The sequence below is a fragment of the Podarcis pityusensis genome (assembly GCF_964106645.2).
Source record: "Podarcis pityusensis genome assembly, chromosome: 1".
NCBI classification, from domain to species: domain Eukaryota; kingdom Metazoa; phylum Chordata; class Lepidosauria; order Squamata; family Lacertidae; genus Podarcis; species Podarcis pityusensis.
In genome coordinates this window covers 51,002,268-51,029,329 of record NC_138028.1, presented here as the reverse complement: position 1 = coordinate 51,029,329, position 27,062 = coordinate 51,002,268, and the positions used below count along the sequence as shown (strand labels likewise).

The window sequence follows — 27,062 nt, the reverse complement described above, 5'->3', positions numbered from 1 at the left end:
TCTATGTTTGAGAGAGAGAAAGCCTGGCTGGAGCTGCTCCAGAGCCTATGCTGGTGTAAAGGATCTAAATAGTGGGATTGAAATGAAGCACTCTCGGGCAGTGCATAAAACAAAGGTAGCCAGGCTGGGTTTTGAAGTTCAGACAACATACACAAGTCTTGAATTGACTTGGCATTAACACCCCAGCCCAAAAGTGAAGAATGGCATCTGCCTAAGCAATTCCTGATGTTAAGCATATTTTTAATTGACTGCCTATGAATTCAACTCTGTGCCTTTCTAGAAGAACATTTTAAAAGCCCTGGATCATACCAAATGCCCATTGAGTTCAGCATCCTATTTTCCAACCAAAAAGACCCCGAAGAAGCTTATAAACAGGGAATGGAGACAATCACCCTCTCCTGCTGTTGCTCTTCAGCAGCTCACATTCCTGGGACTGACAAGCTCTGCTGTCATGTCTGGATTAAATCTCAGTTAGTTAGCCCATGTCTGGTCTGTTACCAAATCCAAGCACCGGTTCAGGAACTCAACAGCCTCCCTGTGATATGTAGAAAATAGATTGGTGTCATCCATGTACACCCCAAATCTCCCAGTTGTTTCATGTAGATATTAAACAGCATGGGGACAAAGTGGAAATTCACAGGGTGTCAGTCAGCAGCCCCCTGGTGCTCCTTTCTGAAACCTGCCCTCTTTAAAGGACCACAACCAGAAGAATACAGTGAACCCAGGTTCCATCCTGGCCCAGCAGTCCAGCAGGATGCCCCTGACGATGACGCCCAAGGCATCTAGCAGAACCAGCTTCCCTGTCAACTTCTTGGCTTCAATCATCCGCCAGGCTAGAGTGTGGCTTGGCTGGAGATGTCAGGCTACTGATTGCAACAGGAATGGTCAATATCCTTAATGCTTCAGTCCAAATGAGACAACACACTTATTTATATAGCTTAGACTAGCACACCACCTATCCAGGCTGGCTGTAGAGCATCAGGACTCTCCACAGCCACATTCTTCCTCTGCTCCCATTTGGGGCACATTGTCCATCAGTGCATTGATGATACCATCTTTGTCTCATATTTCCAACATATCTCAGAGAGGCTGAGGTCCTCAACCAGTGTTTGGATTGGGCAATGGACTGATGTGGGCAAACAAACTGAGATTTAATTCAGACATCACATCTCTTCTGTGCCCTCCATTGCATACTATAAGCCCTTTCATCGCCCCCTGGTTCAGCCTTTTGTGCATTCTTTCAACAGCAACGTTCTTCTTTGGCTGGAAGACAGGCAGAGTAATGCACACGCTAGCTTCAAGTCTTCCTCCTCTCTTCTGCCATTGCTATGGCAGGGGTCTTGTGCTAAGTTAGGTAGACATTTCCCAAATACATTTTGGAAAGGTGGATCATCATCATCATATTTGTCAGGAATAGCTGCACAAGAACTGCATGGGAGTTTTTTTAATGTATTTATTTATTACATTTATATATCACTTTTATCTTCCAAGGAGCTCAAAGTGGGGCACATGGTTCTCCTCCTCCCTGTTTCTTCCTGTGAGGTAGGTTAGGCTAAGAAATGGTAACTGGCCCAAGGTCACTCAATGAACTTCATGTCTGATTGGGATTTGAACCCTGGTCTCCAAGGTCATAGTCCAACACTCTAACCATTACACCACTCTGGCTCTCATATGTAATTTAAGAGGTAGGATAAGGATTTGCCCTCTTACCCATTCCTTATGCTGAACCAAATCCTCAACAACAATCTCTAACAAAGAAATGCCAACTCACAGTCAACAAACTACAATTCCCAGAATTCCTTGGGAACAGGGAGGAGCCAATAAGGTTAAAGCTTTATAAAAGTGATGTTTTTGTTGACTTGTTCACTATAACTCACAGTATAGGTTTGATGTGGGGATAAAGTTGGATAACCCCATACTTGCTGATCTGAGTCAGGCTGCAAATATGATAAATGTTTAGTTCTTTCCTGTCCAGAATACTGCCAATGGAAGTATAGTTGTATATGTGCAACTTCCTTCTGGAGAACAGACATGTGAATACCAGGGGACACATCTTTTCATAGACTTAGTAATAACTCTGTGGCAGGGTAGACTGTGCAGAATGACTTATGAGCCTGTTTTGCAGGAATCTCATTCCAATTCCATAGCTGACAGTAAAGCTGTAATTTAATATAGTTCTCTTGAAGTAATATTGCAATTCGATGGAATCAAGACTTATGTTTAAGGACTCCTGTTGGAAAGAGACAATTTGTTTAAATGATGCCAAGTTGATTGACATAAGCCTTCATATCAGTCTGCACAGGGAGCTCCTAAAGAACTCGAGCAGGAAAGATGTTTGGAGGACGTACGGCACGAGTGTGACATTGCCACTAGTACAGCTCGCTTGTAATCATATTTACTCAGATGCAAGTCTCGTGGGTTCCAACAGCATTTGCTCTCAAGGCCAAACTACACATTCTGTTAAATGCACAATTGCACCCAGCATGCCTGGATGTTGTTGGTTAAATTTAAGCCATGGGGAGATCAGGATTAGGGGACTTCAGTGTGCAGAACGGGTTATTTTTCTTTACCCCTGTGCCAAGATCCCAATGAAAATCACCCTCCCTCCTCTGCTCCTTCAAGAGTAGCTTCCCTCCAATGCCAAATAGTGATCAGTATTTATTTATTTACTTACTTAGTGTTTATGAACTGCCATCTCATGTAAAATACTCAACTGCAGAAGCTCAGTATGGGATAAAGGATTAACCTTCCTCCCTTGCTCCCTCAGTCTTAATCACACTCATTGTAGCTGCTATGTAATGAAAAACACAGCCAGACATATTGAAACAGAAGAATGGGTGACAGCAGAGCATGATGGAATGGTGGGTGGAGTCAGAATGAGTGGCCTGTCACTAGCAACAGAGAACAAGTCTGCTCTATCCTCCGTGTGACAGCTCTTCATATATTTTAAGAACACTATGATGTCTCTCCTCCCCACAGCCTTAATCTTTCCTTCTCCAAGGAGGACTGGCCCTACCATTAAGCAGAGTGAGCAGTTGCCTCAGGTGGCAGATGTTGTGGAGAGGCAATAGCAGCCTCCACCCTCAGTCATTTCTCCATAGTCTCCTGCCTGTTCTCCTCTTTTGGAGTACAGAGCTGTATCTGCTATGGGGCCTGTCTTAGCACCACTATACTAGCTGGCTATGTTCACAGATGCAGTGGAGGATGCAATTCCGCAACCAGCGTTAAAGTTAAGATTTAGCTGCCAGTCCAGCTTGGCACGGGCAGGAGGGGGTGACAAGCATCTTGTCCTTTGCCGCAGGCAGCAAAATGCTTGGTGACAGGTGGAGAAAGTCGCTGGAGAAAGACAGGGGAAGAGTGGCAATTGAGACAGAGGCAGGAGAGAGAGGGAAGGAGGGAGGGAGGCAGAGAGGGGAGGAGGAGGAGGAGGAGGGGCAAAGGGGAAAATGAGGGTTAAAAAGGAGCACCAGGTATGCTACATCAGGATAGTAGAACTATTTTGCTATTCTGTATTAAATGATCACTTGCACTGATGGTTGTTTCCCATAAAATAAATGTATGTACTGATTTTCAAATGCAAGCATGTGTTGTGCTCTGGGGGATTGTAGGTTAGGAGATCTCCTCCCACATGCTGACTTTGAACTACACAGCGAAGAAAATAAATAGTCCTGCTTCCCTCCGCAAATCAGTAGGTAGTGGCAAGAGCTTATTTGAGGGAGGATTAAGGAATGCCTTGACTCAGCAGGCCAGCTGAGCGACTGACCTAGTGACACACGTCACACATGATCACATGTCTAATTTTAAGTGCGCTTTGGCTCCTTGGCTTCATACTTAACAGAAATTTCCTGGGAGGAACACAACACAACACAACACAACACAACACAACACAACACAACACAACACAGCCTGCTCCATTTAGAATAGGGTGGGATGGAAACCACAGCACATTACCATAGTACATTATTTCCTCGACATTATGACTCTTTATGAAACTTATTCAATTAATCCTTTGATTGTGTTAGGTTAGATTTGCGTTAGCAATTATTATCATTATTATCAGCAGCAGAAGCAGGGGCATTAGCATGACAGTAACTTCCCATTTTTAAAGACAATGCTTCTTCTACAGTAATGACAACCTCGTGTATCTTGGGGTGGAATATTTTTTATTTTAATCGACACTTTATGTAACGCGTTGATTTTATTTGGCTGTTACCTTGGGGTCGTTACCAGGGTTTCTGATGATGGCAGGGTTCACTTCAGCTCAGTGCTGAAACCAGTTTTGAACAAAAGGTTTCCTCCTGCAAATCTGTGGAGCAAAGTCCAAAGTGCCTCTGGGCATATGCAGAGGGCTCTCTCCTGGCCGTAGTCAGCACAATGTCATGTTTGATTAGAGAAAAGAAGGGCTTTGATTCCAGCCAGGCGGGAGCCCCAGCACTGCTTTGCTAGAGATTCTGCTCTTGATCTTTATCTTTCTCAAGCCCTCAGGATTTGATTGGTTTATAAATCTAATAATAATATACTCGGCATGTCTGCTGCACCCTTTGAGTGCTCCAAGTGCTCCTTATGCATGGCTTCAGTCCTTTTGAGCAGTGAGTATTGCTATGCCCACATTGCTGTAGCTGAGAGAACATTGCGCTGAAAGAATAGCCCTTTTGGATCAGATCAGCGCTCCATGTAGTCCAGCATTCTCCTTCCCACAGTTGTCAATGCCTAAATGTCTCTGGGAATGCACAAGCAAAGCATGAAGGCAGTGGTCTTCCAACATTCAGTGGCACAGAAACATAGAATTCAGAGGTTCTGTATAGCCCTCAAGGTGAATGGCCATAGATGAACCTCTCCTCCATCTGCATTATACATTTAAAGCAGCAGCAGACCAGACATGGCTTCCTCCAAAGAATCCTGGGACCTGACGTTTGTTAAAGGTGCTGAGAGTTATTAGGACACCAGACCCTCAAAGTGTTCCTATTTCCCAGGGACATCCTTGATTTAGAGAAACCGTCCCGGTTTCTGATTTGATCCCAGAATGTCCCGCTTTCCCTTAGATGTCCCTATTTTCATTGGAGAAATATTGGAGGGTATGGAGTTATCCAACCCCAGAGCCGTCTGAAGGCAATGCTGTACAGAGAGGTTTTTTAAAAAATGTTTAATGCTTTATTATTATTTTTTATATGTTGGAAGCTGCTCAGAGTGGCTGGCGCAACCCAGGAAGATATGTAAGGTATATATAGTAAAAATTATCATTATAGAGTGGGACGTCCCTCTTTTCATCGGAGAAATGTTGGAGGGTATGGGAGACCCCTATTCCCTTCACGGGCCTACTGCTCTCAGAGAGGTTTTCCTTCTTCCCAGGGAACTCTGGGAAACATTGCTCTGATGGAGTGACTTGCTTGACACCCTGTAGCTCTCCAGATGTTACTGGGCTCCAGTATGGCCACCTGCAGCCCATCAACATCTGGAAGACCACAGTGGGTGGAGAAGGCCCTTATTCATTGCCCTGAGCTCATTGGAAGAAAGGTCAGAGACAATGAAATAAATTAAATAAAATTAATGATGCCCCTGTTACCTACTTCCTAGTCCTAATCTGTCTTACCTCATAAAGAACACTAGAAAAACCCAGCTACCAGTCATTCTGGGCCGTTTACCCATAATTTTCCAAAGAAAAACTGTTGCTGGCACCCTCTGTGCTACTGCCCACTAAGGAACTTTAAGTATAGTTATGGAATCCACTCCCACAAGGGACAGTGATGGCCACCAACTTGAATGGCTTCAAAAGCAGATTAGACCAAAAAATAGACAAACAAACAAGCACAGATTAGACACGTTCATGGAGGAGAAGGACATCAATGGCTACTAGCTATGATGGCTCTATTACACATCCACTGTTGAATGCCAGCTGCTGGAAACCTCAGGAGGAAAGAGTGGTGTGGCATTCAGGTCCTGTTGGGGGCTTCCCATAGACATCTGGTTGGCCACTGTGAGAACAGGATGCTGGGCCAGATGACCCATTGGCCTGATCCAGCAGGTTCTTCTTATGTTCGTACCTTTCTTGCTATTCGAACAACAATGCATTTAAATCTGTGAAAACAGATTTCTGTGTTCACCCAAAAGCTTTGCTAGCGGAGCTGCTTCTGCAGGAGCGACCCCCCCCCAAAACACACACACACTTTCTGCCCAGTGTGGGTTTGGCATGAATGAAATCAGATTTTAATTATCAGTGGTGGAGCCTTTCAGTGGTAGTTCCTAGAACCCCGGAGGCATTGAAGGTGCCGTGTGATTCCGGGCTTCAGAACAGCAACTTCTGTCTTCATGCACACAAGCAATTATCCACAGTGTCCTTTTCAAAGGCTCTGCCCTGCACATTTGTATCCATCAATCTATCGTGTAGGATCCCCTCCCACGCTCAGCACCATAGTCATTAGGAGCAAACAATGAGAAAATGGAGAGCTGCTGACGCTCGGGAGAATTGTGGATGGAGATGCTACAGAAATGAAATAGGCACTGAGGTTCTCACAGAAAAAAAGTATCACAAAATAATACTCTCATAGAGTTGGAAGGGACCTTGAAGGGCATGTGGTGCAAGCCCTGCAATGCAGGAATTTTTTTTGCCCAGCATGGGGCTGGAACCCATGGCTCTGAGTTTAAGAATCTACTCTGGGGATATTTGCAGAAGTCATGAATGTGGTGCCCTCCAGATGCTTTGGATTACCTCTCCCACCCACTTCAGTCAGCATGGTCAATGGTCAGAGATGCTGGGAGTCATAATCCATAACATCTGGAGGGCACACATGGGCCACCTGCCATACAGAGACTGGTTTGTATCCAACCGAATTTGGCTCAAAGTAAACTCACTGAAATAAATGGGCCTAAGTTAATCACTTGGGACGTGGGTGGCGCTGTGGTGTAAACCACTGAGCCTTGGGCTTGCCAATCAGAAGGTCAGCGGTTCGAATCCCCACGACGGGGTGAGCTCCCATTGATCGGTCCCTGCTCCTGCCAACATAGGAGTTCGAAAGCACATCAAAGTGCAAGTAGATAAATAGGTAGTGCTCCAGCGGGAAGGTAAACGGCGTTTCTGTGTGTTGCTCTGGTTCGCCAGAAGCGGCTTAGTCATGCTGGCCACATGACCCAGAGTCGTTTGCAAGTGGACTTAACTGTCAGGGGTCCTTTACCTTTACCTTTTTAAGTTAATCACTTACATTAATTTCAATAGGTCTGCCTTGAGTACGATTAACACTGGCTACATCTCAGTATTCCCATACACCGGGCACCATACGACCTCAAAAGAGGGACATGTATGGATGAGGAGAAATGGCCTCAAAAGTCAAATTAAGAACCCTGACTGGCCCCATTTGCCCAGGCCAGAAGTTCCCTAACCATGTCACAAGTGACTATCATATAGTACAACAAAACAGGAGATGGGGCCACAGTGAAAAAGAATCAGGTTTGCAATAGCAAGGTGTTTGTGAGCCACCCTGGCAAGTGCTGCATCCATGGACAAAATATTTGCATAGCTAGATCAGCTCGGAAGGGGACATCTGTGTGTTTCATATGCAGCATTCCCATTACAATACATGGAAGATGTGAGAAGCGAAGGACTGGACCCCAATGCTGTGTATTATAAATGGAAAAAGTGTCCTGGAAACATGGTCATCCTTCGCAATTGATACAGTGCTCAAGTATCACAGTAAGAAATATCTTGTGTTATAAATGACCTATCTGCTTTCCCTAAACAATATCTACATAGAATTGAAAAGCTGTTTTTTAAATGAATTGTACACCAAGGGTGGCTTGCAATCATTTACATCTACATTAAAAAATATAATCTTCACAGCCTGATTACCTATTCATTTCCCAGTTGTAGCATTGTGTACAGTATAGAAAGACTCAGAAGTCAGTCCCTTTGCAGCATACTTCTGTGTAAATGGCTTAGGACTGCAGCCTTTAACGATATGCAGGCGTCAAAGTACCAGGTTTTTTCAAGATCTGTATCACGCATTGCATGCCACCCAGAAGCCAATGCTATTGTATTAGCAAAGATGTATCACCTCCTCCCTCTGCGCAAAGCTATGCCTTCTCCAAAAGATGCTGAAGGGTAGCCAGACTGCTTAGTCAATGGACTAATGTCAGGGCATGATGAGCAAATGCTTTGTGTATCTTTCCTTTGGAACAGGCCAGCAGTTTATCTGTGTGCTCCCTTCAGCTTTATGTGGACAGATAAGACATTCAATAAGACAAGATCTAGTTAACCTTTGGGAAGCCAGGCTCTTCTAGTTAATTAACTTTAAGAATAGCTTTAAAGTGAATTCTGTAAGGTCTTTAAACCAGATTGGTAAGCAGATATCACTTTGTCACTCCAGTCCAATGTAATCTAAATATTTCCTTGGGGAAAGGCCACAGCTCAGTGGTTCAAACACTGGAATCTACAGGAAAAGCTGGGGAAAACTCCTGGAGAACTGCTGCCAGTCACAACCAACAGGGATCCTCCACTGTAGTCGGACTACAACTCCTGTGGAGGCTGATGCCCATTGGATAAGTGAGGAAGAAGGCGGGGAGGCCAAATTGGGTGGTAAAGGTAAAGGGACCCCTGGCCATTAGGTCCAGTCAAATGGCCGACTCTGGGGTTGCGGCGCTCATCTCGCTTTATTGGCCGAGGGAGCCGGCGTACAGCTTCTGGGTCATGTGGCCAGCATGACTAAGCCACTTCTGGAGAACCAGAGCAGCACATGGAAATGCCGTTTACCTTCCCGCCGGAGTGGTACCTAGTTATCTACTTGCACTTTGACGTGCTTTCGAACTGCTAGGTTGGCAGGAGCAGGGACCGAGCAACGGGAGCTCACCCCGTCGCAGGGATTCAAACCGCCGACCTTCTGATCAGCAAGTCCTAGGCTCTGTGGTTTAACCCACAGCGCCACCCACATCCCTAAAGTGGGTGGAGCCAGAGCCAATTATAGGAAAGGTCAACTAAGGGTTTATCCACACTTCCGTTTCCCCTGCTACTTCCTCTCAGGAAAATCCATGGTTTAGCACAGAATTGGAGCAAACAGCAAATTGCTGTTCGTTCTAATTTATAGATAAATAGTGGGTTTTCTGGGGGAAAGTGATGGAGCAAAGGCAAAACCACTTGGATCCATGCCTAGAAAGTTTGGGACAAGCGGAAAACTGCTCAGACCTGTGCTTTCTTGGTACAGGACAAGCACAAGTGTGGATGAACCCTAGTTCCAGCTTTGTCCCCAACCTCCTCCCTGTTTAATTCTACATGGCAACATGGAGACTAAAGAAGAAGCTGGCAGTCAGTGGCATCCCCTGGACTGGTTGTAACTTGGGGGTAGGCAGGCGGAGGCTGGTTGAGGGCAGACTGAGCTTGGTGGGGCACTAATAGACCAGCCTCCACTGTTAACAACTCTCAACACTTCTGCCCACTGGCCACGCTGGCTGGGGGCAATAGGTCCTGAGCCCAACAGCACCTTGAGGACATCGCATTGGCTGCTCCAGATGTAAACAATACTGAGTTAGATGGACAAATGTTTGACCTAGTTGAAGGCAGCTTCCTATGGCCAATGGTGGGTTACAACATAGCATGCCCCATTTTAGCTGATAGATAACAGGGAGGTGCATGGACCCTAAGATTAATATTGTATATGTACATTTTTCTAAGCTTTTTCTGCTTTTAATTTGAATTCTGATCCACTCTGCATAAAGGGTTGGATTAGATGAGCCTTGGAGTCCCTTCCAACTCTACAATTCTACTGTTCGATAAAAATGAAGCTCTGTGGTCCCCATTCACTATAATATGGGATCTTAAAACAGCTATAGCTTCCCCTCTTTGACCAAAGTGGATGAAATTTCCAGGCACAGAAGCTCCCTTCAGAGTGCAAACAAATAGGTCTGGAGGTTTTTTGTGGAGGAAGTAAAATGGATTTACTTTCCTCCATAATCCTTTACTGAGGGAATGTCTCTTGCTCTTTCATATCTTAATATAATTAAGAGATAGCCATGTGACATCTTTGGTTGTAGGTACATTTTTTGATACCTTGCAGCTTCATACTGGTCTTTCCCCTCCAGTGCTTGTTTGTATTTCCCAATAGGCCCCTTATAGGCCTTACAACACGAGGCTGCCTAGAAGACTGCTTAAGGTGTACTGAGGAGCTGTGGGTTTACTTATTTATTATTAAAGTAAAACAATGTAGGATTTTAAAAAAAACTTAAGTGCAGCATTTAAAGACAATCCTCTGCTGCTGCGCTTTAATAACAACAACAACAAAAATCCAGAGGTTGTCAAGTGCTCCACAGGCAGCGGCAGAGCAAGTCAATCGGTCACCTGGGGCAGCGCGCGTGCCCTGCGCCCATGGACAGGGCCAGCCACCCGTGGGGTGGAGGCGGGTGGGGCCGGACGCTCTGCAGGGCCTCCAAGGAGTCTGCCTGCCTCCTCCCACTCAGTCACCCAACAGTTGAGGGAGAGGCAGTGGGCGGACCGTTTGGGGAAGCGTGGAGCCTGCGGGTGCCCAAGCCACCGCATCACTCCCAAGAGAGACATGTGGTTCAGGCGTGCTGCAGGCCCCGCAGTGAGTGCTGCCCAGCATTTTGTCACCCCCCTCAGTGGTGACACCCGGGGCGGCCCACCCCATCACACACCCCTTCCTCCGCCCCTGTCCACAGGCAGCATTTTGGACATCCTTACTTCTTGCAAAGCCCATGGACCTAGGGAAACATAGAAATAGACAGGTAAACATAGTGATGCAAGGCTTTGTGGAGGTCCTAATCCAGTTTAGAGATTTTACGGAATTGCACTTCACACACCAAGCGGATGCAAACCCCCCAATAGAAATCTGAATAAACCACTAACAAGTGAGAGTTATGATTCAATTAAAGCTGGGTCTCCCATGTAAAACCTCATAGCCCACTAAGTCTTCTTGCACCCATCTCTGTCCTCGTCCTGTTCTAGAAAGTTATAACTACGGAGTGAATTGGAAGGCTTTTCAGACGGAGACACCATAGAGCTGTAAATCTCAGGAAGCCTGAGGATTCTAGAGGGAGATTCTTACAATTAAATGATTATGTTGCTCCCTTCTGTCTGGTACTGACTGGTGCTGACCTCTCATTCCACATTTCCTATCTTCCCCTCAGTCCGTGCACAGATAGGCACAACTCGACCACCACTGGTCCTCTTTGCCCTCCAACCAAGCTAGAGGCCTGTTGCCACTCAATCAGTGTTGAAGTGGGCTTGTGCCAAACCAAGGAACTACAAGCAGCCAGAGAAACTGCATAAGCAGAGCATTTAAATCCAAATTGTTTTGGTAATCTGGTACACGGGGAGCAAATGGCTTGGCAGGCATCATGGAAATCTTCTGGGGGGGTGCACTGGTGCCCACAGGCACTGCGTTGGTGACCTCCGTGATAGTGAATCATTAGCATTAGCCCAGCTCATCAGTTCTCTTCCTGGAATCTCAAAGCGGCTAAAAATCTCCTTTCCCTTCCTTCCCTACTCTATGAAGTGTGTGAGGCTGAGAGACTTAAGAGAAGTGTGACTAACCCAAGGTCACCCAGCAGCTGCATGTGGAGGAGCAGGGAAGCGAACCCAGTTCACCAGATTACGAGTCCACTGCTCTTAACCACAACAGCACACTGGCTCTCTAGAAATGCACAACAACTGATGTTTAAGCTACATCCCTTCTTTTTTTTAAATGCTTTATTGGTTTTAAAAACAAACAATACAAAGCAGTCATCAAAAATGATCACAAATCAATACTTATTACAAAAAAAGATTTAAGTTCACACATAACTAATTCCAACATGACTTCCAAATCCCCCATTGTGGTTCCTAAATTACTTTTTTGACTACGCACTTAACTTTATCTTTCCTAAGTTATTCAGTTGTATTAGTTTTGTAATGTTCTCTTATTTCATGCAGAGGTCAATCCAGGCCTGCCAAAGAATTTAAGTTTTTACAATGTTCTTTTAGGTATTCTCTGTAAATGTTCCACTCTCTATTGAATATTTAGTCTGTATGGTCTCAGAATCTTGCTGTCAATCTTGCTAGCTCTGCATATTCTAACATTTTGTTCTGCCAATCCAATTTAGAGGGAATAGAATTTCCTTTCCAACCCTTTGCAATTAGAATTCTTGCTGCTGCTATTGCATACATAAAAATTCTCCTTAAATTTGTTGGAATTTTGTTATTCATTATGCCCAGCAGGAAGGCTTCGGGCTTCTTAGGGAAGGAACATTTAAACATTTTTTTAAGCTCATTATATATTGTTCCCCAAAAATCCCTTATATTTTTGCAGTTCCACCACATGTGGATCATCATGCCTTCTGCCTCCCTGCATTTCCGACAAACGCTTGACCTGCATTTATACATTTTGGCCAGTTTTACATCTGTAGAGCATTTTCATGAAATTCGCTTTCAAAGCATAGCACGGAGTGAATTTCAGGTCGTCCCTCCATAACCTTTCCCATGATTCCATTTAAATATTGTAACCAAAGTCTCTGGCCCATTGTACCATTACTGATTTTACTTCTTCCTCCTTGATCTCCCAGTCAAGGAGAAGTCTGTACATTTTAGAGAGCGGGGTGTGTTTTTTGGGGGGGGGGTGGTTAGGTCTTTCTCGAGTCTTGAAAGTTCTGTGGAAAAAGTTTCTGTTTGTCCTTTGGAAATGTTTTGTTTAGTTGGAAATATTGCAACCAATCAGTCAAATGACTCCAAATTTCTTCAATTTTTAAATATTTTTAGCCTATTTTCTTTTTCTTCCAATAGATCTTTGTAAGTTGCCCAATTACTTCTCATTTTTTTAACCAAGAATGCTTCTGTCGGGAATAGCCACCATGGCGTTTTTGGCTCTAATAAGTCCTTATACTTAGCCCCCACCATATATATCCTAACCACGTGGTTCAAGAAGCCTTTGTGGACTTTGACCTTCTCATATCTTAAATAGGCGTGCCAACCATATCTATTATCGAATCCTTCTAGTCAGTATTTTGTAGTGTCAACCATTCCTGGATCCAGGAGAGACAAGCCATCTCATGATACAGTTTCAGATCTGGCAGTGGGGAAAAAACCCCTCTCTTTAACATCAATTAATAGTTTGTGCGTAATCCTGGTTTTTTTTTACCCTGCCAGATAAATCTTGATATGTGTCTCTGTCAATCTTTGAAACAGATTGCTCCCCTGATCACTGGAATTGATTGGAATAGAAAGATCATTTTTGGGAGCACGTTTATTTTTATTGTAGAGATTCTTCCCCTAAAGCAGATGTTTAGCCTGCTCCAGATCTCCAAATTCTTTTTATATCTCCTTCCAGGTCTTGACGTAATTGTCCTGGAATAGATTGATATTCTTTGTCGTGAGTCAAATACCCAGATAATTTACCTTTTTTTGCTAATTTCCAAACCACTAATTTCTTGTAGTTCACTTTTTTCCTGGATCCCCATATTTTTTTACCAGTAATTTCATGTGTGTTTTTGCTATTGAGTTTGAGTATTCTCCAATTTTAAGCAGATTTTAGTTTCAGCTAATTAATCATCAGCTGAAACCATCAGCGGTACAGGAGGCGGTCCTATGAATCCACTGGGACTTAAAGCTGAGCAAATGTGCATAGGACCGAGACCTGTGTCATTCCAGAAGGAGATGGTGCTTCCTTCTTTGCTTTCTGTGCATGAACCCTTTTCTAAGTTTTCAGCATTTTTGTTATAATTTGAAAATCAAGCAAGGCTGTTTAATGAGATGCTTTGGAGGGGTGGGAGTCAATTCTTAAGCCAAAATATTAAAGCTACAATTGCTTCCTGATTATGTTGATTGCAGCAATGCAGCTGACAGGCCCAGGCTAGGACTCCAGCACAGAGTATCTGCACATGATGCAATAAGATAGATCTGGAGAATGTGTATATCACTTTCCAAACACTGGAGAAGTGCCCTTTTGTAAGTAGCAAGATCCCCACCACCCCCCCCTGCCAGCAGCCCTGTTCTGCATTATCTGAGAGACAAGAAGCTTGGCTGCTATGCCAGAGCCAGAGCTGTTCCTACAACTACGCAATTGCCCTGAGAGATGCACTCCTCCCTCCCAGGTTCTAAGGGAGTAATTACAGGGCAGGTGACAGGGTGCTTGTGCTCTTCACAGATACGCTGCAGGGGATGGGAAGTGGGGGAAGCAGTCCTTGTCTACCAAAAAGGCCTTAATCCACTGGGCCTCAAGAGGACAACTGGCTGAGGGGTGAAGAAAACAAAGGAGCACACTCAGCTTTCTAAGAACTGCATCCTATCTTTTTCTTGTTTCAAGTGTTCTTCAGCAAGGGTGTTAAAGTGAGTTTGGTAGAGCTTTCCTCAGCCTGGTGTCTGATGAGGGTTGTAGTCCAAAATATCTGGAGAGCCCTAGCTGGGGAAGATTACTCTGAATAGCAATATTTTCACAATCGGCTTGCTGCACAGAGGACGTGTTGCTGCAGAATGAAAAGAGCCCATTTTTACAGGGTTGTGATCAAGTCCCCAGTGGTCTTCCACTATATAATTCAGGCAAGTAGCTCCATTCATCCAGGCTCAGAAAACCAAAATAATTTGCCCTCTCGAAATGTTTTAGCACCCAGAGTTACCATTTAACACTGGAAGATCCCTGGGATGGCTCAACTGGTAGAGCATGAGACTCTTAATCTCAGGGTTGTGGGTTCAAGCCCCATATTGAGCAAAATATTGCAGGGGTTGGACTAGATGACCCTGACAGGGTCCTCGAGTCCCCACGGCTCCTTCCCAAAGCCTATTTAGTGCTTTCCCAGCTTGGGAGTGGATGTGGGAGGGCTCTAGGACCTTGCCAGAGCTTCATGCCTCCTTTGCTTTTGGCCTTACTCCCCCACCACCCTCCCCTCACGACAAAGCAGTTTATGACCCGCAGGTTCCATGTCCTCTTGCAGCCCACTTAGTATGAGAAGTTGAACTGCCTAGCTTAATAAGAACATAAGAGCCTGCTGGGTCAGGCCAGTGGCCTATCTAGTCAAGCATCCTGTTCTTACAGATGCCTGTGGCAAGGACTGGTTCATACTGGAATGACAGGGGTTTATTTGTTTATTATTTATTTAAATGTATGCCCTGCCTTTAGGCACCCAGAGACACACACCTTTCCCCCATGGCTAGATCCTATGCCATCCAGGCAACATTTAATAGTGAAATCACATAAGATCATGTGAGAACTTCTAATTATGATTGGCAAGGGTACAGAACTGGGATCCAGGAATGCTCTGGTAATGTTCCGGTAATGTATACAATTGCCCTCAGATTTTCTTCTTGCATAACACTCAAAGCACTGCAGCACCCATGGAAAGCTTCTCGTCCATATGCCCTCCTAGAGAGTTGTCATGTTAAACTAGTGGGGTCAGTAAAAATCATAGCTTTTTAAAAAAAATAATCACACATTGACCAGCAGTCAAGGAAAGTGTAAAGACTGTGCTTGATAGCTGTGTACAGATGGTTCCTGTGAACATATCTGCCTGAAGATGGAACCATTTGCTGGTTGCTAAAATGGTTCCTCTCACACATCTCAGCAGGAAAAGCAAATCTTCTATAGGGGGAAGCTGATTAGGTTAACTAAGATATGGCTCTGCTAATCACGCTCTGTACACTGTCATTGGTGTCAACTTCGTTCCTCCTGTTTGGTATCTAATCCCATCATGGGAAAGGTGGATGGAGCTTTGCCACACATTTCCTGGCTTGAAGTCATGGGCAAAAGCCAAACAGTAATTTGAAAAACAAAAACCAAGAGTCTGCTCACAGGATCAGTCAGAGGAGCAAACACAAAGACATGGCAAGAGGAGCAGAGTGAACAGGAACAAATCCAGTCAATTAAGGGTTCAGGGAGTCATCTAACTGAATGTATCGTTACCATTCAGGAGCATTCAGTACAGGACTAGGATGATAAATTGCTATGGCCAGGCTTGCAATGAATTAATGCATCAACTAATAAGATATGCAGCACTGTGGCATTACCCTCAGTAGTACCAGGATGAGACCTGTGCAGAACAGAGCCTTTCTTGAGATGATGTTTTTTTTTCTTTTTTAAAAAGTACGGTATATTGGAAGAAACCCTTAAGAAAGCAGATGATTTTCAATTATCCATTACTCCTGCAAGAGAGGCTGTGAGGGCTGATTATTTCAAATCCTTTGTGTAAATAAATATACCTGCAGACATGATCCACCAAGTTGAATAAGTGCTTCAGCCATCGATTACAGCCTGCCCAGTGCTCAACACATACCCACTGACCAGTTTTAGAAGTCCCAGATTGGTGACAAAAGCAGGAGATTTATCAAATCCCTGGCGGATTGTCAGGCAGCATTTGGCTTGCTGGGTCACAAATGAACAGGCCTGATAACAAATGTAGGGTAGCAATTAGACCTTGAGAATCTGAAAGCCACAAAAATCCCAACTGATGCTGTTTTTGTAAAAAATAAAAATAAACCCAATAAAAGTGGGAACAGTCATGGCATAGACATTTTCACTACCAACCCACTTTCTGTAAGGTGAAAATGAATTTGCAAAGTCTCCTGGACAGCCCAGGGAACAATTCTAAAGAAAAAGGTAGATGTGTGACTCATGGGCGTAGCCGGGGGGGCAGGGAGGGGCAGCTGCCCCCCAATCAATTAAAATAAATAAAAATGCATAGCTAACTGCGGTTCTGCCCCCCCCAAGGCCTGCCCCCCACAACAGAAATCCTGGCTACACCCATGGTGTGACTACACAGAATGCTTTGCGCTGCTAATGTAGCTACAGCCTCACTTTTCAAGAAACAACTTTCTTTACCACGTCTGTCTGTTGCAATCAAATTGACACAGATAAATGTGAAGTATTAATGTATTGGGGGTACAGAAGCAGTTGGCTGCATGGTAGTGAAAATCCCTTTGGGGTGAGATGTAAAAGAATCACGATCTCCAGCTGCGATCCAGCGGTGCCCCTTCTCCAGAAACATCTGGAGGGAAGAAGTGCTTTGCACTGCACTGACAGGCAACATCCAGCTGCTTTTCCTGCTGTAGCTCTGAATCAGCCACCTGCGGCCAAGCAGCTTCCTCGGGGGGCTTGGGAAGGGGGTGCACCATCATCCTACAGCGTTGCGACATGGTTGCCAAACAACCAACATTGCTCTTCAGCCCTAAACACCTATTTGCCAACACACAACATATGGTATTTTATTCACATACTTGTGATTATATCTCAAAATGACAAATCGCTTTAGCTGATATAGAGAACAGCTAGAGAAAAAAGTATGAACCTATTCGGAGCATTTCCTTACTTCTAAATGCCTGCAGCATGAGTTTTGCACATAAACATTCCTTTTTCATACTGCTTAATGGGACACACTGTTGGGTTGCTATTTGCCGGATTTTGGCAGTCTTCAAAGTCATTAAGCAGGTGTGCTAATACCAGATCTCATCCCTGCCACCAATTTTGGTTCCCTGGTTGTGTCTCAGCCAATATTGTCTTGATCAATTTAGGGCAATTACATACAGACTTCCATATGTATACGTACCTTGGGCCCTAGATAACTCCCTCCCCAAAGAGGCATGTCTGGCATGTTCATTATATCCTGACTTTTGACACTCGGGTGATTGTTTTAAGGATACATCTTTGCTTTCAGGATTGCATGTTGTTTTGAGTTGTTATTGATATTGTGCTTTAAGGCTGTAAGCCACCCTGGGGCATTAGGGTGAAATGTGGACAATATATTAACAACAACTGCCTTAGACAGTAATATTAGGCAAGTAAGACATTTCTCATAAATACTAAGGTTCTGAATCAGCTAGCAAGTCCCACTGGTGGAAGCCCACACAAAAACCTTCACCACACAAGGGGACCTTCGCTCACCTCTTCCCTCTGTGCACCCCTGCCATTGGCTGCCCCCAGAGCAGCACAAAGGTGAAAAGTGGATGGAATTGTTTCATCTGGCAGAATTATTGCCATTGTGCTATGTGGAATCCCTCTCTAAGTGTTTCCCATGTCCAGTAAGCTTTATTAGCTAGGCCAGGGTTTTGGAAACATGGGTCTCCAGCCGTTTTGGGACTACAAATCCCATCATCCTTAGCTAGCAGGACAAGTGGGCAGTGGGAAGCCATGGAGAAGGGACAGTACCAAGGCAAAGGAAATGACCTTGCTGAAGTGTGTTTGTGGCTGAACGGAGCCTCGGAACAATGGACTTTCTAGTTTGTATTGAAAGTTCCAAAGTTGCTTATGGACAACAAGCTAGGAAAGCTCAATCTGCAGCTGAGACACACAGCAATCCTAGGCAGCCAAAAGCCCACCAACAAGGCCCCAGTTAGTTATCCATAACAGCACTGCTTTTGTAAAAAAATAAAATTCATGAAAGAGGGTGCAGAAGTTTTCACCACCAACCTGCTTTCTTTAGGCTGAAATTGAATGGAAGACTTTTTTTCAGTAACACATGAAAACCCTCCCCTGTTCTTACATGCAGAAGCGGCTTGATCCATAAACTGTCATTTGTGTGAACAGCTTCTATGTTCATGCAAAGTTTGACTTATGCCTTATTCCTCCCCTCCACACGCACACTCTGCAGATAATTCAAATGCCTTATATTAATGATGTGTTGCTTTTGACCCTGCATTGCAAGGGAACAAACTGCAAGCAAGAACTAGCCCATCCCGTTCCTGTCAATTAAATTGGAAGTCTCAAGACCCTCAGATAACTTAATTGAACAGATTAATAGACTGCAGCAGGTGGCATGTTTTAGCATGAAAACATTGCCCTTTTCTACTGAACCACGCCAACGATACGTCATTTCTAAATTTAGATTAAAAAGGAATTGTAGTTAAAGGAAACCACGGTCGCCCATTGCGGTCAGTATACATCTAAACCAAGGAAACCTATTAAGTGTATTGCATTAGCCCTCGTTTTCACAGAGCCAGCCTCTACGGCACCCATGCATCAAACCCCTTAAATGTTATATTCTCTCAAGATCATATTGTGACTGTCTGGATCTTCTGTCAGTTTGTATAGACTTTGTGAACTGTAAGTCAGACAAAGAAAGCCAATGCCAGGAGCACTTTTCATGGCAATATTAACTCCTCCACGTGACATATGTTTCTGTTCAAGAGCCGTGCTTCTAAATGCCACCAAAATCTTACAGCAGGGCATTCCGAGGCTGTGCCTTTCTGGCTTGATCCATGTATTAGAAGGCATATGCTTAACTTCAAGAGTGTCCGTCCTCCCATCCTTACCTGCACGTAGCTACCCTTTTCCACTGCTGGCATGAGTTTTATGCCCTACTGACTTCCACACTAATTACCTAAGTAACTACCTTATAAGAAGCTACCAATTAGACAGCATATTTGGAGCCTCTTATGGAAACAGACATGATATTCCCAGAATGGGACTGGTATCCCTTTCTTTGTCAATAGGTCTTCCTTTGACAATGGGTGCATTTCAATAAGCTGGAGGACGAATTCCCCACCTGCCCCGAGAGGGACCATCCCTACTCCTGCAAAGCTAGAACTCCTAGTGGCCGTTTTCCCTGACATAGGAGCCTCCTCTTTGTTCTCGCAATCAGCATGAGCTGTGTAAACGTTGTAAGTTACAGGCACACACGCCAGGTTTTTATTGGCTTAGCAGTGTTTTCCCCAAAGAACTTTGGGATCCGCCTTTCTGTGCAGGGGGCTAGAAATAGGTAATGGAAACTTCTCCACAACTTCTCCTAATCACACTTCCCAGGATTGTTTATGAGAAGCCACAACAGTATAAAACCAAAATAAGTATCTGGTGCAGATAAACGGCTTTGAGTATTTTTCTTGCAATCAAGCAGTATATGCATGTATGAAAGCAATATGCTCTGTATGAACTGTGACTGGTCAGGAGGCTGCAAATCAGGGGCAGGGAACCTATTGCTTTCCAGGTGTTGTTGGACTCCAACTCCCATTGGCCCCAGCCAGCATGGGATGATATGAGTTGCAGTCCAACAACATCTGGAAAGCAATAGGTTCCTCATCCCTGCTGCCTTTCCAGCTTTGAAGGGCAGGCCGTCATTTGGCTGTAGCACTTGTAACATGCTGGAGTTGACTTTTTCATCAGATTTGCAATGGTTAAACCAAGCTTCAGAATGGTCCAGTACATTAAAGTTGCCTCTCCAACCCCCAACCCCCACATTCTGGTTCAATGTATATTTTCAGATGCCTTGAACCATATGCAAATCCAGAGTTCAGGAAATACCAGTTCAGCACATGCACTGAAAAAGTTGAACCATCTTGACTTCAACATGTAACAACCATTGTTTTTTTCCCTATTTAAAAAAAAACCACCATGCTATTTGAAACATCATCAAATCTGGGTTATTTCTGGTAAGTCAAGGTTCCATTTATCTTTAATTAGCCCAACCGTACATAAATATCTTCTAGATGAGCATCACACGGACACTTATTTTTGCATGCATATGGCATTTCGTTAATAAGAAAAATGTGTTTTCAATTTTCCCCAGCGCAAATAGGAGAGGGAGACGCCAGGTGTTTTTGTATTATTTTATCTGAATAGTTGTGACTTATCTAACTCAATCAGATTGCAACATGGGACCTGATTCACTTTCACCAACCCGTTCACTTTGTACATCATGACCCACATCATTTACTTACAGACTTTTGGAGGCAGGTATTCATTTGGAAATTAACCACTGAGATGCAGGCAGTTTGCTGCTGGGAAAAGACCTCTCTTTGGCAAAGAGGACAGAAAGGCAGGTGCCTGCTTTGATGCCCGGATACCAAGAGGTGCTTGCTCTCATGTCACTAAATTCAACCTTTGCATAATGGGTCTGCCCTCGAAATGAACAATGTAAGCATTACACCAAATTAAGCCGCTGTTTAAACAGGAGCGCAGCAATGAGAGCACAGTGATAGCTAGAACATCATGTTATACTTCTGTCTTGTTTGTTTATCCAGCACTGCTCTGAGTCATTTTATACCCTGCAATGTATAGAGCAAAACGAAAAGAAAGGGCTTCTGGGCAATGCCACATGGATGGGTGGGATCAAAAGCTACATTAAAATAAATGGATGCAGTTCAAAGAAGGGGAATTACTGCTGGGATTGATGAAATTCTTGAAAAGAAGCATGCCTCCAAGTCATTTGGGAGCAAAGGCAAGGGGAAGTAGTCCATATTGCATGTCTTTCAGGCTACAGCAACTTGCATTGAAATTTACTAAGTAAAGAGTAGATGTATAGAATTGTGCTGTAAATTTCACAATTTATGAGTCAATCTGTTGAGTTCCAGAGGTCAACTTTTGTTTGTTTTTGAAATGCAGGGTGCTAGCAAAGCTGTCCTGTTGGTATCCTATTAGTGGGGATTCATTTCCACCACTAAACACCCCCCCCCATCACTCTTGCAAATTCATCCAGAGATCCTAGCAATCACTCTGCCTAAACTGGACTCAGAGTTTATCCTGATTCCACCCCGCAGTTACTGTCCTATCAAAATGTATCATTCACAGGCACATATATTGACATTCTCGCACACTTGTCACCAGAACAGTGGTCACTCCCAACAGGACAGAGTATGCCACATCACATCCTTGTATGTGTCCTTCATCTAAAACAACTTTGCTAACATTCACCCTTTACTAACCCTTCCCCTACCATGCCTCGCCTCGCACCATGAACCTTATTTCTCCCTCTCTCCCTTATGTTGCCCCTGTACTGTTGAAAGTTTGAGTACAGAACTGTAGAGTTGGAAGAAACCACGAGGGTCATCTATTCCAACCCCCTGCAATGCAGGAATCTTTAGCCCAATGTGGGGCTCAAACCCACGACCCTGAGATTAAGAGGCTCATGCTCTACCATGGGGCAGGGTCCTAGTTTGCTTCTGCTCATGGATAAAGTGCCGAGTAAACGGATGGCAAATGTGGAAGCAATAATCAAGTCACAGTCACCGTTGGTAACATGGGACAGAACCTACACTTCGCCACCATCTAGCCTTGGTTACAGAGCAACTGGAGCGCCTGCATTAAGTGAGCTACAACCAACTCCACCACGGTCATATCTCACCCACAGCCGTCCCTCTTATCAGTTCCATTTTTATTGCTGCGTGGGACCAAAGGCCCCCCACCCCCGCATCCCCACAGTTCCAGCCCACTGAAGGACCAAGGAGAAAGGGACAAAGCCCTGCAACTCTTCATCCCCTAATTAGCACGCGTTTAGCCAAGAGGGACGATCCACATTTACATAATCCTGAATCCTGCTCCTGGAATGCTGCAGCCAGCAGAATCAAAGGAGCTGGATCTGAAGTCAGGTTAATCCTCCCGCAACTTCCATAGCCAGGTGGCTTTGCCACAAGGGCAATTCGATGCCACAACTCCCCGAACGTGGGGCTCTGCCTCAGAGCTTTTTCTCTCTCGTTTCAGCTTGGGAGAACGCAGGACTCTGAAGGCAGGAGGGCAGTGGGTGGAACAAGGGCAGTATAACTGCCCCTCGTCCCCGTTGGGGAAAGGACTGTTCTTTATCATTCATATTTATCAGCTGGTTCAAGCCAGCCGAGCGGCTCAGACCTCTCACCTTGAACCGGCACCCCATCGCTCCAGATATTTGGGGGTGGGGAAGGAGGTGTCTTTCTAGCAGTGAACTAAATGAACTCTGCACTCGCACAGAAACTCTCGCCCGCTCACTCATTGCTTGAAAACATGTGGTAGGTCCTGGTTCGAACTCAGCCCTTGGTGTCCATCCCTCCATCCTACTGCCTTACATTCACTGCTGTGAGTGAACCCCACTGTCAGACGTATCACGGTGCTGCGGGACGTTTGGTCCAGAGCAAAGGCAAGAGTTGGGGGCAGCTGGTAGGAATCCCAGATACTCTTTCTACAATTCCCAATTTGAGAGGGGTAAATCCATCCAACCTGCACCAGGTTTTCTCGTGGGTGTTATTACAATCACCACGCTTAGAGAAATAATGAAGCAGAAGAAGCCGCGCAATAGACGTTGCAGACAAATGGACCTCGGGAAAGTTTGTGGGGGAGCAATGAAGAATGGTGATTCCATTTGCTCCAGATCGTCCCTCAACGCAAAGTTTGAGGGAACACAACCGCGTGCTCCCCCTCCCCACAGATGTTCGTCTCCTGGATGTCACCCCCCCTTCCCAGAGGCTGGGGGGTGGGTTGTGTTTCTTTGGTTTTCGCTTCTCCTTAGATCCCACGTGCCAACCTTGCCCTTTCTCAGTGTTCCTTAAGTAGTACCCGGAGTGTCCTTGCTCCGGAGCAGAGGTCGCTGGAGGACCCCGTGGCGCCCCAGTGGTTCCTACCGGACAGAGAAGGCAGCAGGGAAACGGATGCTCGACCCAAACGGATGCCCGTCTCTCAATCTGGTTAACTCGTTTGCTCCCCCGGGTTTGGGTGCGGGGATCGAGATCACACAAAAGCCAGCTCGGAGGGTGACCTACTGGAGCCCTTTCGCACGCTAAAGGGGTAAAGGCATTCCCAGCGGCCCCGATCCCAAGGCAAGAGCCCGTCTCCGCGAGTGAAACTTACCAGCCATGCCCCACCGCTTGTCCGTGGCGTTCTCAAAGCCCATTTTCCCGCACTTGGGCGGCAGGCGCGGATCAGAGGAGACGGAGGAGCCCTCGCCCTCCAGGATCCGCTTCATGGGACGTTCTCCGGAGCATCTTCCCGCTCTCCAAACTCCTCTCTGACCACCTGGGGCTGGGAAGAAGTTCGGGCAAGCCGCTGGCCACCGCTCTGGGAGAGGGCGTGTGTGTGTGTGTGTGTGGTGCGGGCACCCAGTCCTCCCTCTTCCCCAGATGTGCTTCCCGCTCCTACTAACTAGCGCGCGCGCACTTTTCTCCCCAATGCAAGAAAATCAGCGAGGCAGCCCAGGAAAGGGGGGGAAATGATGTAATGGCGCCTCATCCAATCATTAGGGCGCTGCGAGCGCTACTTTTCCTCCTCTTTATTGTTTCCCTTCAGCCTGGGAACTGGGGCCGCCGCTGGAAAACAGGGGCGGGGAGTGGAGAGACCAGGGGAGACACCCACGAGGTCATCCGTCTCACTCGGCACGCTATCTCCACTATCTCCTCGGGTCAGAGGGGTCTCCCCAGCCAGCCACCGGAGCGAGGCGACTGGAGAAGCCTCCCCGCGCTCCGCCCTGGCAGGAGGGAAAGCTTGAATGAGCGCGACCTGGAAAGGGCGCTGGTTCACGTCTGTTTAAACGGAGATGGGTGGCTCTGCTTGGGGACAAAGGCGTGCTCTAAGGCTGTTGGGAGGAAAGCTTTCACGTCCGTGAGCTGGAGAGGAAATTGAGAAAGCCGGTTAAGCCCTGATTAAACAGAGGGCTGGGGTGGCTCCGTCGGCTCCCCTGAGCTCAGAGCAATTTGCCAACTCCGGTGGAGCGAAGCGTGTCTGTTCTGGAAGCCTTAGGGAGGCTGGTTGTTATTTTGGAAGAAAGCGCCCTGCCAGTTCCACGTCCGGGTGCTTTCAGGACCAGAAAGGCTAAAGCGCCCGACAGGCGATTCAGCACTGGACAGCTCCTCGCGGAGCGGGTCGCGCAAACGAGCCCAACCCCGCAGCTGAGCAGCGAGGAGAGGTTTGCTAACGTCGCTCTCAAGGTTTCCTCATCTCCCCTTGGCTGGGTTTTGAGGCTGTTGGCGTCAAGAGAGCCCTCACTGTAGGACTTGGGGGCAGAAGTTCAAGGTCCCATTCTGCAGAAAAAGGCCCCAGACGCAGCAAGGTTCGTTTATTGCATTTTTAAGGAAGTGAAGTAATACACGGTGCCATCTATAAAACAAAGGGATCCATTAGCCTGGCGTCTAATACTACTACTAGGCAGGCATCTAATATGACCCAACTGACTCTGTGGACCCACTCTTAGCAAGAGGCCTTCGTAGGGTAGCAGCCCAGAGACTGGGAGTCCCTCTGTCATAGCGTACATGGCGAGTGAGGGATACTGCTGTATATTAGCCTCAGGCCTTTATGCAACCTATAATATGGAGATAATGCGGACCTGTCTCAGGTGTAGAGGTTACTGAGATAAGAGACGGCCTCTGAAGTGCTACATATAACAGTGGCCAGTTCTGTCCAAGGAAGACCACTGTTGGTGTGGAAAGCTTGCCATCGAAGCAGTCAATCCAGTAAAACATGGGCTGGGGATCTCAGGGACCAAGTGTAACCCTTCATATGCACACACACAAAAACACATTTCATTTCTGGACCACTTTATGTTTTTAAGAAAAAAAAACCTCAAAGCGGTTTGCAACACATTAAAACATCAAACAAAACAACCCAGAAGAAAACATTACTGGAGAAAGTCAAATATATATATATATATTTAAATGATATTTATTAAGAATTTTAAAGTTACAGAAAAAACAAAAAAGAAAAAGAAAAAAAACAGAAGAAAAACAAACCACAATCAAACAATACAAATTGATAAAAATCAAAATCAAAAAAATAAGAACAAAGCACGTAGCACAACACAATCAAAAAAACAAAAATAAGCCACAAACATTTAAAAAAACAAGTCCAATATTCTCAAATCCTTGACTGTCATTACCTTCTTTCTTTGACCTCCTCACTCCTCCCTTTTTTTGTATCCTAGTTGTTAATTGTCACAGCAAATCCTTTCCATTTTTCATAATATTCTGTCATTACATTACCTTAATCTATTTTAACCTTATCTTACTATAAAAGACCCTAAAACTTGAAACTTAGATCTTATTTATACCAATTTCTCATAACCATAACATATTCTTACATAATTCTTTTAACATTTTTGCTAAAGCCAGGTAATTTCATTCCAACATTTTTCTAACATTCATCAATTTTATAAAGCAATCCTAATAAAAAAAATAAAATTCTTCCAATCTTCATCCAGCGTCTCTTCCTCCTGGTCCCGGGTTTTGTCAGTCCTTTCTATCCCATCGATCTAGCGCATTAACCTGGTAATCTTATGTCCGAGGCCCTTAAGTCTCTTCCATGTCCCTTCCGCGGCTCTTCTTCATATTTGTACCTGTACTTTACTTTGTCGCCTGCTCCTTTCACTCATGGGAACTCCAATTTGACAGTGTTTTTTACCCTTCTCAACAAATCAGTCCCTTTTCCATATTCCACACTAAACTCCATGTGGTATTTAAAAACATGTTTCAAAGTCCCTCCAGAATTAAGAGCCCCCACAACCCCAAACATCTCACGGCCCATTGCCAGACTTGAAAAGTCCAAACATCCCTGCATAGGGGGGTCTATCCAACCCCCCATTTCCAAACCAAACCAAACTTTATCTTTCCAAATCTGGCTTTTTCCATGTTCATTTGTCAGATCCAAGAGCTCATGTTCCTGCTGGGCCACAGCTCCCTCCATCTCTGGCGCCCGAGGTTCAGCAACATCCTCTTCCCTCATCTGATCTGTCAGAGCACACTCCTGATTTGATTCTTGGGTGGGCTCTATATAGTTTCCCACTACCTGTCCAAAATTTCTGATCGCAGCAGTCATCAAGTCCGTCTTCTCATGTAGCTGTTCCAGTAGGGCACTTGTTTTGCCGAAAGCACGCACCAGAGCTTCTGAATACATTGTTCTGCAAGGTCAGAAGTCTATTCCCACGATCGTAATCTGTTGCAGCTGCAAAGCTCCCCGATTCAGATTTAGTAACAGTTTCACAGGCTCCCTCTAGGGGAAGAACTTCTGTTTGTTCTTTTCTTTTAAAGGCAGATCTAGCAACAAAGTTTCCTTTTTCAGATATTTTGTCAATATTTGTTCCTTTAAAATGCGAAGGAGAACAATGGAATCACTATGTTTCTCTTCTTTTAACTATCTGTCAAAGACGTTTGTCTCTGGTCAATGAGCTTCCCAATGAACGTCAGTCCTGACACCCCGCTCCCAGGATCAAGACGGTGGAAAATTACTTTGCTTTACACTCTCTTCTGCAGGTTTAAACAGTCCGAAAAAAATCCCCCCTCTTCTCCTGCTTCCGAAGGGGGTTCAACAATTTTAAATGATGAAAGTTAATCCTTTACAAGCGATTTTCTGAACTCTAGTTTGCCATGTCTTTGCTTTAATCTATCTACAAGAAACGGAAGGCTGACTTCCTGTTTAGACCTTCCTGTTTCAGTGCCAAATTGAGAT

At 45.2% G+C, this 27,062-nt stretch overlaps 1 protein-coding gene across 2 annotated transcripts in view; it reads right to left on the bottom strand.

Annotated features, from left to right (window-relative positions):
* CHRM4 (cholinergic receptor muscarinic 4) overlaps window positions 1–24,070 on the bottom strand; it is a 48,372-nt gene extending 24,302 nt beyond the window's left edge. For both annotated transcript variants that reach the window (XR_013985102.1, XM_081001996.1), the window contains exon 1: window positions 23,481–24,070. Coding sequence is in view for 1 of the 2 variants with exons in the window: in XM_081001996.1 (XP_080858122.1) it covers window positions 23,481–23,595 (115 nt within the window). In the remaining variant the exon portion in view is untranslated. The remainder of the gene's footprint in view (window positions 1–23,480) is intronic.
* Window positions 24,071–27,062: the final 2,992 nt, after the last annotated feature.